Below are 14,716 nucleotides of genomic sequence, written 5' to 3' on the forward strand. Positions count from 1 at the left end.
CACCAATTGGCCTGACCACAGCTTCCCAGAAAACATATTTCCTGTCAAACCACCACAATAGTAAAGAAATACTAACATTTTGGCAATCCTGGTCCTCTACATTTATTAAGGCAAAGTCACTAGAGACAGTTCAGGACGGCAAAGCAGCCTTAACCTATGGGGAAAACCAAGCAAACAGACACCAAAAAAAACCCTAATGCTATCCAAGCAAACAGTCACCAAAAAACCCCATAATGCTCTCCAAGCAGACATCAAAAAAAAACCCCTAATGCTCTCCATGGAATCTGTAACATTGTAATCACTGAACAGAACCTTGGTGTCTCTGCATGACACCACATGCATTGTGAGAAAGGAGGGGCATCTCTGGAGATGACACAATCCAGATGTATGTCAGAACAGATTGCTGTGAGGGTTAATCCTACTGGCTGCACTGGTATGGTATTAAGGTATGGGCTGCACTGAGTCTAAAGGAGATGCAAAAGCCTTTAATGCTGTTCAGTGGAGGACAGGCACCAAGAAAAAGATCTGAGCAGGTGGGAGCTGTTCATGAAGACACACTCCATCTACCATTTTCACCTCCTTTCAGAAAAGGTTAGAAGGGTGGTGCTATGCACTTGCTTAGCAAAGCCTATCTGTAACTAACAGAACAATGACTCACTTTGTAATGCACCATCATTAAGTATACATTTTAGTATATTAAAGTATATCTGTTGCTTACAAATTAAGATTCACACACGAGATTTATATTTACACAGCTTAAAATATAAGGTTCATATGAAATATTTTTATCATTAACATTTTTGCTCATGAGTCAGACATATGGTTAATGAAAACGTGATACAAGAGTCCTGTTCCTAGCAAGTAACAAGACAAAAAAAAGCAAGACACAAAACATTTTAATAAACTTAATGGAAGATGATTATATACAAAAATGTCCTTTGAAAATTATCATGGCCTATACCTACGAGTTTGTTAATTTACCTCTATATTTTCTGGCACTGCTAACAAGACAGTGGCAGCCAGAGATCCCGCAGAAGCTCCCGCAAAAGCTTTCACATCTCTCAGTAACTTCTTACCATGCCTGTGGAAAGCAGCTGCTGCCCCCAAGTGGTAAATGCCCAGAAAGCCACAAGCTGCAAAGGACAGGTTGATGTGTCTCATTTGGGCTGTGGAAATAGTGTGCCACACAGTCAGTCTTTTGCAATTTCTCTTGCAATATACATTTAATTTTTTTGCATAAAATACTTTAATTATATAAAAAACCACAAGTTATTTGAGAACAGTAAAAGCTTTTAATTACTAAATACATCAAACAATCAGCAGTTACGTTTAGTATCTTCAAAACTGAAAATAACTCTAAAATAATCCCTAGTACAAGTCCCTTTTTAAATAAATCAAAAATATATACTTTCATCTGATTTGTCAGAGAGCAGCTACACAAAAGTTATTAAAAAATATCTTGAAAGAACAAACATTGTTAGCCACCTTGATCAAAAAATCAAATTAATTATAAAACTGCTGGTTACTGTCTCATTATGTATGAAAGAACTGGGAAAACAGATTCAAACTGAGAGAAAGCTAAGATTGGATATTAGGAAGGAATTCTTTACTGTGGGGGTGGTGAGGCACTGGAACAGGTTGTCCAGAGATGCTGTGGATACCCCATTTCTGGCACTGTTCAGGACCAGGCTGGATGGAGCTCTGAGCAACCTGGCCTAGTGGGAGGTGTCCCTGCCCATGGCACAGGAGTTGGAATGAGATGATCTCTAAGGTGCCCCACAGCCCAGGGCATTCTATGATTCTATAAACATACTCCCCTTTACACAAGCAGAACCTTGAATCCATTATAATTCTCTAAGAGAGGAATTTTTTTCTGTCATCTTTGAAACTCATCTGCTTACTAGAATTATTAATAGACAAATTTTTAAACTAATTACTAGTTTAAAAAAGAAAAACAAAAAGCATATTTTTGCTACTATTAAAATAAGAAGGAATAAAAAAAACCCAAAGCAAAATACAAAGCACTAAATGTAGGAAAACACACACACACACACTCCAAAGGTGTCTAGGATAGAAATTTAAATTTAACAAAAAAACCCCACAAATAGGAAGCATAAGTTCAAATTAATAGGGATAGTTAATTAAATAAACAAACAAAATGCTGTGCAATTTATTAGCTCTTCTGTTTCTGCAAATAACTACAAACGAAAGCAAGATATTCCACAGATTGTATTTTACAGATGTAAGAGATATTGTACACATTATCTTAGTATTGAATTAAAAATAACACCCTACTGTACTTGGGTTTATCTCAATATGAATGGTAATAAAAGACAGAAACTGTTATATCAGTCCTGATGAAGACAGGCAAATATACACAGCACCACATTTTTGTTAAAGATACCTCTTCATCTCTGAAATGAGAAGGCCAGGAAAGATAAGGAGAAGAAACAGCTTTCAGAACCATTAGATAAGAAGACATGCTAAACTCAACTGCTTTACCTACAGAGAATTAAAATCAGACCTTATGATGTGACCAGGTTTGCTACTTTAATGAGACAGCATCTCATAGTGCCAGGGAATATTTGGTGCACCAGTCAGTCTGCTAAAACACACAGTTTATCAACTGTGATGGAAACACTTCCAGACCCACTTGTAAGTAGGAACACCTGTAACAAATCTAACACATTTTTACTCATAGAAAGTACTAGATGTTGGCTCTTGCTGTGACAATAGGAGAGAGAAACATTTAGAATGAAGAAAGTGATAAACTGATTTACTATTTTTGCAAAAAAGGATCTTTTAATTTAAAGAAAAGTCCGTGTACTGAATAGAAGGTAAAAAACTTTACTCAAGATGCTACAGGAAAATAAAAAACACAACTCTACTTTGTTGGTTTTTTTTAATAGAGTGGAAGAAAACTAAAACAGTCTTTGAAGTACGATACCACAATATGCTTCCTTTCAGGATAGTTAAACTCTTGGGAGTTAAACCAGCTGCTGCAGCTGACTCCAAACCTTCTACAAATTAGGAGCAAAGATGCATTTGCACCACAGGCCACTCTGACAAAAAGGCAAAGCTGGTTAAAGCAACTGAATTCTTACATAGGAATTGAACAATCAACTCCCATTTATATGCAAAACATATCAAGATCAAGACACTTCTAATATGAAGCACTATATGAAATAAAGATTATGTTTACATAGCAGATTCATCAAAAAGTATGCAAAGTACAAGTTCACAAATACAAAGAATTACATCTAAAGGAACCATGAAATGCAACTAAGAAATGCAAGTGTAAGATAATAAGGTTATGTAAATCAAAATAAGTATATGGATGCTTATGTACATGTATACACAGATTTAAACCTTTTACTAGGCTAATACTGCAAAAAAATATCTCTCTCTGCTGGAAAATAATTAAATGTTCACAAATAAAAAGAAAAAAAGAGAACCACAAAGAATATCTAAAGCGTGGTTACAGTAAAAAAAACTTTAGATTAAAAGCCTTTTTTTCAAAAGAAAAATTCCCTACAAATGTGGAAGAAAAATCATACTTCATTGTGTAAAGAAGGGCCTGGTACATTTTCTCTAAAGCAAGAACAGAAAAGGAGGTTATGTGAACTGAGGAATCTATTTAAATCTCAGATCAAAAACTATAGAACATATCTGATTAAAGTCAGATAACCATACCTTCTCTTGGACACCTTGATGAAGAAATTGTAGTCCCTTAGACAAGCTCTAGTCCTACCTAATTATCAGCTACTGGGAGTAACCACTATTCTCTTTTCAGTGTCTGGACACATGGCATTCATTCTTTCATGCAAGTTAATTTCCTACCACTTAGATCCCACACATTTCTGATTCCTCCCCAAGAGACAAAAAGAGAGATTATTGAATGAGTACTCACATCAGTTACTTGACTGACATAAGGATTCAGTGAGAGAAGAACACACAAGAGGAAAAAACAGTGCTAAGATTTCAAGTCAAAGAATACAGTTCAAGAATGCTGCTTGTCTCACACTCTGAAGAGTAGATTAATTTCAAGTCCAAAAAGATTAAATTAATATAATGTAAAAATAAGGTAACTTTTTTACTTTTAGTGAACAGAAGTACTTGACCCACTGGATTTGGATGGCATACAATACATTGTTTTACAGATTCCCTAAGAGAACCTCAAATTAAGAGTAGCAATAGCATAGCTGTGTTACCCAGACACTACATTTCTATCAATTAGGATAAATCCCCAGGTATACATTAAGTATTTGTCATATACAAAAAAAATTTAAAATTCCTCACTGCAAATGTAAATTGGCAGGTGACATTCATGCTCAAATAACAGATCCACTGGTTACATCTAGTTTCATGACTGAGAAATGGGGTATGCATATATATCCATCAAACCTTTTAATTAGGTAAATAATGAGTAGGAAAAAAATCCTACATCATTCAAGTGACTTCTTGCCCAACACTCTTATGTTTAAAACATGGTCAGCTATGAGATCCAATTTGGCTGCTCAGGGCTTTACCCAGTGCTAAGATTTAACTTGAAAATCTTGCAATGTTTAGCTCATAAGTGATACCTAGCATTTGTCTGTTGCTGGGTGAAACAATCAGGTCTTCTTTCATTTGTTCAGAATATTAAACTCAGTTGAGTACTGCAAATACCCAGCATTACAGAGAAGAAACAGAACATCAGTATCTTCAATCCTGCATGCACCTGCAGGAAAGTGGGTGGAACTGAGGCTTGGCCTCTTCAACAAATTTGTAAAAAAGCACTCAACCTACAAAGGATGCAGATGACAAAGATGAAACAGATAAATAAGAATCATGATTCCATAAGGAACTACTGCTCCACAGATATAATTAAGCAATGCTGATTCACCTTGCAAACAAATCTCTGAATAAGAGGAAAAGGTAAGAAAGCATTTTTTAGATTAATGTCTTGTAAAATCAGAAAGGAAAGCAATAAGAAACTGGACACTTTAAAAAGAATTATTGCAAATATGTCATGGCATCACTCGATTTGCAAGTTATAATGGTGTATTTCAGTCAAAGCATGATTCAAAAATGTCTTTTGCATTGATGATATGATAGATCCCTGCCTTTTTGATCAAAAAAGTATAGTATGATTATAAAAACTCCATAGAGGAAGCAGAAAGAAATTTAATTAAGCACACGTTTTGATTATTCCCTGACAATTTCTTACAGATTAACAGAAATAGGGCATAGTCACATGTGGACACAAACCACTTCCTTCACCTGCTGCAGCAGAGAGCAGAAATCTTGCTATCTTAGAAATAGTATGAAACACCTGTTTCACAAGACTTCAAAACAAATATTCTTAGAGAGTTTAGCATAAATTGTGACTATTAAGGATATTAACACCTATTAAGGATATTAACGCAAAGTTGTCATGTTGGCATGTCTTAAGAAGATGTTTCAATGAACCTTGAAGATGCACAAGAACATTTCAGCTAGACAGTACACATAATGTATGACATAAACAGGACAGAACAAACACTTCTGCCACTGCTTTTCAAAAAATGTTGCGATCTTACATGATTGGCAAAATTCAAAATATAAAGATTTCAACTGGCCAAGGGGATAGAAATGCTTCTGTTGTCTACAAGAGAAAAAACAGAAGTGTAAGAAAATGTATATACAAGAAGAACACTGGGGCTGTTCAGTTTCATTATTTTGCAGATAAAGCAGGAGCATTCAGGAAAAAATATAAACTGAAGGGTTCCCTTTAAAAGATTACCACATCTGCAAGAAAACAACACACTGGTGATTTAAAATCTCTGAGGGGTCAGGGCATTTCTGTTTACTCAGCAGTATTGCATCCATTTTGTAATGCAAACCTTCAAGGGAATGTATGTAAAAAGACAAAGCTGTACAAAAAAATTATGATACAGTACCACACAGCTTTCTGAGGAAGCTACTGTCTTCCTGATTGTCAGGCACATGAAATAGCACAACAGTTTCTCATAGGGCTGTTTCCTGAGCAATGTAATTATATTAACATTGTACCATCCCAGTGTCTTAACCTGTCATAACCACCTCCATGTCATCCCATTTGTAAACAAAAGCTGAAAATGCCCAAAGCAACTGAGCATGAACACCTTCACAAACAAAATCTAAATATACATAGAATGCAAATGACCAAGCACCCTGAAGCACAGGAGCTAAAATGTATGATGCATAACAGCACATCTGAGGATAAGTTATTAGCAAAGAGTGACAAAACAAGCAGAGTCACAGAAAAAACTGCTTAGCTCAACAGCACTGCTAAAATAAAGGTCATAAAGGTAACTACTAACTTATCTGAATCAAAAATCACCACTGACACAGAAATGTTTGGTTTTTCCATTTCTAATGAGAAAAAATTGCACTAGCACAACAATTCACAGCCTTCAGAGTTGAAGAAGAAAAATAATAAGTACATAATCTAACCAGCCATTAAGAACCTTAAGAAAATTGTGAGTCTTTGCAAACTATAACATTTGCATATAATCCCCTTAAAACTAAAAAGAGAAACACATAACATAATACAAAACTTTCAAATTAAGATTCTAGACCTTGACCCTTAAGATGTCAACAGAGGGGCAGGGAAGTCTGACTTCCCCAGAAGAGGGTGGCAAAAGGTTCAATACCTTGTAATGAATGTTGTCTTCCATCACATACTCCACCGGGACTTTTTCCAACAGCTATATTGGTTTCCTCTGCACTAGTCGCCATTTTTCTATCAACTACGGATTGTTTATCATTTACCTTGGAAACCTGCAATCAGAGAGTCAGACATATTAAGATTAAAAAGAAAAATAACAGCAATATTATTTGACAGTAATAGTATTTGACATTATTTGACAGTAACTGTTAAGTCATCTAGATGAATTTTGCAATTGCTTAGCCAACACAAATGAGTTCAAACCTCAATGTTCCACAACTTATGTCTGCAGCAATTTATATTTTAAAGATGAATTTAAATAGATATTGAAAAACACTGCTGATTGGATATGCCAGTATCGAAAATGAGCTTTATTTTGTGTCCTTTACCACTATTTTTATTTACATCTACAGATTCTTTTATAATCAAACTCTTCTTTTTATCCTGCCTTACCAATGCATTTGCTCTCTACCCTCTCTTGTGCAACATTGAACCTGTAAGTAATTTTTCAGAGAATTCTGGTCCTATTCCTCTTAACAATTGTCACTAACTAATAAGCCTGTCAGTTATCCTGCACTACTATCTAGAGTACAGTTTGAAGAAAGTGAATGTTTCTCCCCAACTCAGAACTATCAGACTCAAAAATTTACTCTGAAACACTGGTACTCCAGCACTTATTGCTGCCTGCCCCTTTACCTTGATAAACTGAAGGCATCTTAAATTCATAATTAATGCTGCAAAATCAAAATCTTAGCTCTGCAGAGTCTCAACTAAATTATTTTATCCCTGTATTTATGCACACCAGTTATATCTTTAGATAATCACAAAAATACTTACCTGGAATTTAACTCTGTTATGTGGCACTCTTAAAGTGCAATAAATGCTTGGAATTCCAATCCAGAACTGCCATGTTTTGGGAAACATGCAACTACACAGGTGGCCTTCTTTCATCTGGAGCAACAGTATTTGAGCACTACAAAGCTTTTTGGCAGTCCACATTTTAGTACAAGTGATCTCTGGATCCAGATGATGTGGTAATCAAATAGATACTCGCAGTTTTACAGCTGTTTTACTATGAAGTTACCAACGAAGCCATAAAAGCACTCAGCAGAAACTTTCTTTTAAGCATAACCTGTTTAAAAGACAGTACAAAAAAAAAAAAAGAAGTAGCTGAAAGGCTCTCATCAAGGTCCTGATATTGTAACAAGGCCTTTCTCACACCCACCAACCCGAAGACACAGAGGCATCAACGCAGATTCACTTGACAGTGGAAGAGTCAGTAGCTCCTCTCTCTCACCAGCCCCCATCTGGTACCGTGTTGTTCACCACCGACTATAAAGTCAATTGTTCATTTCACAGACATGAAGAACTAAAATTGTTAATAACAGAGAACCCCAAACGAACAAACACTCCCTTAAGATTAACAACATGAATACACTGCTCCATCTACCTCAGCTGAAAACTGTGGATGCAGTGATCCAGCAACTTCAACTTGTTCACTAAAGCTAAGTGCCGCTGTCAAGATCCCAGTAAGAGACATTCCAGCATGCTGGCTGGTACAAGGCGAGCTTCGTCATCTTCTCTGTTACTAAGATAGCACAGGGCTTACTCACACACCCAGTGCAAGCCTGGACCATAAAGAAAAATGTATGGAATTGTGCTCGTTCAGATGAAAAACAAGTTCCTGCCCGACCACCACTGCAAACAACCCTATTGTGACCCTGTGCCGGCGAGTTCTCGGCGGAACACTGCCAACTTCCAACTTAACCTCAAACAGGGAAGTGACTTAAAAGTGCTCTGTTTCAGCTCGTGCGCCATGAGATCAAGCCTGTGGTGTGTCTGGATTTTTCCTACCTCCACTTTTGTTCCGCAAACAACCAAAAACAAACAAGCGAAACAGCCGAAACAGCGAGACAAGTTTTTTTTAAAGCTAGCAAACACAGAACGTGAAGTGACAACCGCGGGGCGCGCAACGCCAAAGTGCAGCCACTGCGCCTTCTAACCTTGGACACTTACAGCAAGCGGGCGATTCCTAGGCGGGACACGGCCCTCCAGAGGCCAGGCACCTCAACCCCGTCCCGATCGCCCGCTGCCTCTCCGCAGGCCTGCCCGGGGGCTAACGCGGCCTCCGCCAGGCAGCGGCGGCACTGCCCGGCGGCAGTGCGCCCGCCTCGGCCCCACCTCCCCGGCAGCGGCCCCCGCGGCAGCGCCGGATCCCGGCACCGGGAGGTCACGGCGGGCCCTGCCCAGCCCCGACCCCGAGCGCGCCTGCGCAGCGCGGGCCCGGCAGCGCTGGGAGGAGCGGCGGGGCCGGGACCCGCGGCCCGTGAGGCGGCATCGCCCCGCCTTCGGCACCCGGCCGGCGGCGCTGGCTGCGCGGGCGGGCCCGGCCGCTCCGGGGGTTGTTGCTGCTGTAGTGTGGGCGGTATCCGCACCCTCAGCACCGCCCTTGTGCCGAGCGGCGCGCCGAGTAACAACCTCCTTTTGCTGACAAGGTGGCCTCAGGGCAATAAAGATTATAAAGATTTTTTTTTTTTTTTTCTCCCTGTTTGTTTATATTTTTTTAGCTTTCTCCCCCTTTTTTTTTTTTTTTTGTTTTTTTTCGGGTCCACGTTTTCGTTTTACGAAGGTGAGTGCAATCACCCTTCTGTCAGGCCTGAGCCAGGGCAAGTAGGCACCCAGACTGAAGATTCAGGTGGATTCTGCAGCCAGAAGTGGAGGAAGAAAACATGCTGAGGGAGGTCAAAGACGCCGGGAGCAGAAGTGTGGATATGTGAACTGTCCTTGGAGTCTGGCTGACTGGGGTTCAAACTAAACTTGTGAATAAACACTATGTTAGATTTCACACAGATTTGTCTCCTTCGCCTGTGGCATCCATCCATTATCTGTGTTTTTTTCTAGTGTCTGGGAGATGCTGGGATGGATTTGGGATAGAAGGAGGTGCAGCTGTGTTGGTGGAACCTTGGCACCTTCTACAGGGTCTCTTCAGAGTTTAGCCAGCCTTTCAACTGCTAAAGGGCAATAGTTACAAAACAGAGCCCTCAGACTGTCTTACAGCAAAGACACCCTCTTGTGGAGTTACTGCCTGCTGATTTCATCATCCTGCACTCTTTCCCTATGTTTACAGGATGAGATTTTAGATGAGAATGCCAGATGAGACCTAGAGGTCAAAACACCCACTTGCCTTAATTATAACTGGAGTTCTAATTTTTAGTGTTCAGTACTGTGATTAAGGCCAAATTTGCATCTAAATTAATACTTGGTTGACAGCTGTGGCAAGTCACAAACATGTCAGGAGGACCCTTCTTATTCTTTTAGATGTGGACTAATACATTAGATGTGGAGAAGTACATTAGTTAGCCTCTTGTTCCTTCAGTGCTGTGTCTGGTCTGTTAATGAATTGGAAAATGTGTGCTGTGGATGAAGCTTTCTGAGTTGGTGACAAACCTTAAATCGAGGTAAGTTACAAGTATAAACACAGCAAGTCGTTGTGAAGGACAACAAATGAGATGGTGTCTCACATAAAGCAGCATCTAGTCCAATCCCCTTGCCAAGGCAGATTCACCTGAAACAGGTGACACAGGAACAAATCCAGGTGGGTTTTTCAGAGAGGGAGACTCCAGAACCTCCTGGGCAGTCTGTTCCACTGCTCTGTCACCCTCAATGCAAAGAAGTTCTTTCTCAAGTTGAGGTGGAACTTCTTGTATTTTAGTTTATGGTTATAAAAGAGAAACATTCATGTCTTTTTTGGCCTTAAGATTTCTTAAGGGTATTGAGGTGCTGGAGCATGTACAGAGAAGGGCAACAAAGCTGGTGAATGTCCTATGAGGAATGGCTGAGACAGCTGAGGATGTTTAGCCTGGAAAAGAGGAGGCTCAGGGGAGACCTCATCACTCTCCACAACTGCCTGCAAGGAGGCTGTAGCCAGCTGGGAGTCGGCCTCTTCTCCCTGACAACCAGTGACAGGATGAGAGGAAATGGCCTTAAACTGTGCCAGGGAAGATTCAGGTTGGACATCAGGAAGAATTTCTTCATGGAAGGGGTTGTTGAGCATTGGAATAGGTGGCCCAAGGAAGTGTGGAGTCAGTGTTCCTGAGGATGTTTAAGAAAATTCTGGGTGTGGCACTCAGTGCCATGGTCTGGTTATCACACTCTGGTGTTCGGTCAGAAGTTGGACTCAGAGGTCTTTTCCAGCCTCATTTATTCTGTGATTCTTTGGCTCCCTAATTCAAACTCAGTCCATTCTGTTTCCCATAGCTAGACATGATCAGACCCTTATCCTTCCTTCAAATGTCAAAGCTTATTTCATCTGCTGCATTTAGGTATTTTTCCATATTCAACCTTTTTATAGCATGACATGCATCTTTCATTCTTTGCTCCTTTCATAGCTGTTCTTTGACATTTTCTTAAGAATAAAGTGCAACAAAGAAGTCTTAGGTGAGCTATATAAATGTTTAAATGGCTTTACAACATGGTGTTTGTCAGAACAGGTATTTTGGAGCACCCATATATTTAAGGAACAAGGCATTTAAAAGTGTATGTAAAATAATTTCTGGAAACAGATTCAGCTAAAGGAGCAAAAGGAGCTTTCAGTAACAGCACTTTAACTTAGTTATATATTTGGTCAGCACAATTAAGCTGGTTAGTGCTGTGACTACTGTACTGTGTCTCTGCCAGTAAGACTGAATTCTTACTTCAGAAATTTGAGGCCCACATGGAAAATGAGGAGACATATAAATAAAATTATTGAGAATCAAACTTAACTTAAAGGTTTTTTTTATTAGTGACAAAGATATTGCGTGTATAATTGAGAACTAGACATAAAAATATATCTCTTTAATAAGATCTGCAGAATAATTTTTAATGGAGAGGATGCAAGATTCTAGTTAAGGATAGGTTTCATTAAGGGATTTAATGCAGTTTTTTACAACATTAATTCAAATTGGCCTTTATCCAAATGCTGATTGAGGGATTGAAATGTTTGAGGAAATATGATGATTTATGGCATTACATTAAGATTTATGACAGAAATGTATAGTGGTGCATCACAAAGAAAATATGAGATTTTTTTATAGGATAAGCATAAGAATAGTGCTGAGCAACTGATACTCAAAGCTATGGTTTTGACTGGTAACCACTGGAAAGTAATTCCTTTCCTGATCACCCTTGTCACCTTCATCTCAGTGCCAAAATGGTCTAGAAGTCCATGCAAGTGCCTGTGCCTGAGGATACCAGGTCCAATTGCTGAAGGTGTGCAACCATGGCTCAGAATTCTGAGGAAAATGCTACGTTGCAGGAGAAAATAAATAGCTGTCAGAAGGTATGAAGAGGAGATTCATGTGAGATGAGAAAGCTGAAATTTCAGAAAAGGTAAGACAAGGGAAAGCACTGACATGGGCAAGTATAAAATCATCAGGAAAATACAGAGTGTCGGAGGGAGGCATGACTGTGCCTGTGCTCCAGAGAGCTGTAGGAGCTGCCCTTTCACCTTTCTGACTTTTGCCTGCCTGGCTAGCAGAGATTCTGCTTGTGTCTTGTAAAAGTTGGTGAGCACATTCATGCATAACCTAGTAGTGATCATTTGAATGTGATAACCAATAAATAATTTTTAAACTTCTATGTCCTGCTCACAGAATCACTTTGTGCTTAACTAAGGTGTCCAAACAGGAACACAAAGAGACATGATTACAGGACACCAAAGTTGACAGTTAAAGCATTTGTGGGAATTTTACCCCCCAAAAATTCAGTTCAAAGGAAAATATGTGCTCCCAGATTAAAAAAAAAAATAAAATGGTTTTGGAGTGAGACTGGTGACACTTAATCCAGCCAAGAAGTCAAGAAGCCTTCAAAAAGCAACCAAATAAATGAAACCACAAAACAAAACAGAGGTTCAATATTGCCAAGAGATTCATTGGGAAAAAATAATCAATTAAAAACTTCAAGGAATCATTATAAATATGCAAATATAAAGCAGATTTTTGTCATATGTTGAAAATTTAGAATTTTCCTAGTAATCTTATGATCTATTGAATGCAGGTTGCATTCAATATTTAATAAAATTGAGAACAATCACAGCAGGGGTAGTGTGTTTGCACTTTTGTTCTTTTTCTTTTTTTTTTCTGTTTTTCTTGCTTTTATCATAGCTGAAGCCACATATCTAATTGAGAATTAATATTTTTTTCAGGCAATCTGGAATTGCTCTTGGTTCTTTAATAGCCCACAAATAAAGAGGGGGTTTGCATCCCGAAGGCATGCATGTTATTTGATATTGAGTTACTTTCTACAAATGTTCATATAGTTCATTAAAGGGCCCAGAATTTTTTTTCCTTGTTTCTTCTCATATAACCAGACAATTTGATATTTTCCCTCTTACTTTTTGACATCTTGGGTGGGATTTGTCAAAGGAATGCAGGCGTGGGATACAGTCTAGACATGGGTATTTGAGCTAGTCATTCTAAGCTGCTTCAATGGTCAGCAAAGAGAAAAAGACACTTTTGGAAAGGAATTAATTTCGGCACAGAGTACATTTTTGAAATATGTTAGATGCATCATTCTCTAAAACTGCTTATTTTTCTTTATTGACATTGAGGAAGGTCTGAGAAGACCACCTCAGAGGTAAATGATTGAAGTTTTGCAAAAGGAACCTCTGTCCTGGCAATGCTTTAGACTCTTTTTGGCTGCCAAATGCTGAGTCTGCCATTACTAGAAATTCTGAGGTGAGATGAATTACTGTCTGGAAGCCAGAGAGCAAAACCTGAAACCATCCATTAAATAGAAAACTCAGTCAGAAAATGGACAATATAGAAAGGGAATGGCTCAGTGCTTTTAAATCACTCCATCTGCTCACAATTTGTCTCCTTTCATTTCCTAACACTTAATTTAAAGTGTCTACTTTTGCATTTCATGTTTTTCCTCTTGTCACAGCCTTTGGGGATGTCTGTGTTCAGGTTCACAGCTGCTGTGCCCATGAAGAGTTTGCCCAAAAAATGTGGATGCTCCACCCTGGAAGTGTTCAGGGCCAGTTTGGATGGGGCCCTGAGCAACCTGGTCTAGTGGAAGCTGTTCTTGCCTGAGGCAGGGGGGTTGGAACTAGGTAGTTTTTAAGGGTTTTTTGTAACCCAAACCAGCCCATGATTCTATGATTTTGTTGCAAATCCTTTTGGAAATGTTAATTTGGTGTTTCTTCTGTTAAATACAAGCAACTTGAGGTCAGCACAGGGATGAGAAGAGGTGTGTTTGTAAACAGTGAGAGGACTTAATCATCAGTATTGATGTGTAGGCTACCATTAGTTTCCATTTGATATGCAAGCACTTAAGGTTTTTTTGCATCTTTCACAGTCTGTAATATTTCAGCTTTAGGAGATTGATAAGTTGCCACATTTTTGCCTGATTCCATATGAAATTATCTTTTTTTTCCCACAGTCATGTACTAACTTTGCAAAAATAATTTTTATAGGTAAAGATTTGGCTTGGTAAAGATTTCAGAATCTTAATACTGACAATAACTTCCCTGTATTGCATAATCTGTTGTATATTCAGTTAGCAGGAGTTAATATTTTTTCATGTAGTTTTTTTAATCTTATTGCCATTTCTCTTCTTTTGAGCTGCTATCTCATCTTTCCATTGTTTTATCTTGCCTTCTTTATATTTTAGATGTTAAAACTGTTGAAAGTATATATACTATATATACTATATATATAGTAGCAATGATAATAACTGTGCTTACATCATATCTGTACATAAGTATTTCCCATGCATCTACTACATTTAGCATGATATGTTGTTAGTGCTTTTTGTAATAGCATTTGTCTTTTGGTGACTCATTAGGCAAATCATCACTCAGTTTGTTTTTTGTAATATGCCTTCTATCGATTTATTAGCCATTGTTAAGCTTAGGAGAACAGGAGAACAGTAAAGAAAATTAATCTAAATAAACTAATGGTGTGAGTATAGAATGAATTAGTTAGGCCTCATTAATTCATTGTACCTCCTGATTCAAAATCAAAAGGTCATAGCTAAGTTTGTAGACATAAAAAAATGTTTGGA

At 38.4% G+C, this 14,716-nt stretch overlaps 1 protein-coding gene across 4 annotated transcripts in view; it reads right to left on the reverse strand.

Moving 5' to 3' along the window:
• PNPLA4 (patatin like phospholipase domain containing 4) overlaps positions 1–8,824 on the reverse strand; it is a 50,395-nt gene extending 41,571 nt beyond the window's left edge. For 2 of the 4 annotated variants that reach the window (XM_066571620.1, XM_066571621.1), the window contains exons 1-4: positions 8,687–8,824; positions 7,508–7,802; positions 6,657–6,783; positions 982–1,166 (exon numbers count right to left, since the gene is read on the reverse strand). In XM_066571620.1, the coding sequence (XP_066427717.1) occupies positions 982–1,166; positions 6,657–6,783; positions 7,508–7,669 (474 nt within the window). In that variant the 5' untranslated portion in view covers positions 7,670–7,802; positions 8,687–8,824. Of the gene's footprint in view, positions 1–981; positions 1,167–6,656; positions 6,784–7,507; positions 7,803–8,686 lie in introns of those variants that run through there. The other 2 variants (XM_066571619.1, XM_066571622.1) reach the window with 2 other exon arrangements.
• Positions 8,825–14,716: the final 5,892 nt, after the last annotated feature.

Source organism: Molothrus aeneus, chromosome 2 (genome assembly GCF_037042795.1).
Source record: "Molothrus aeneus isolate 106 chromosome 2, BPBGC_Maene_1.0, whole genome shotgun sequence".
NCBI lineage: Eukaryota > Metazoa > Chordata > Aves > Passeriformes > Icteridae > Molothrus > Molothrus aeneus.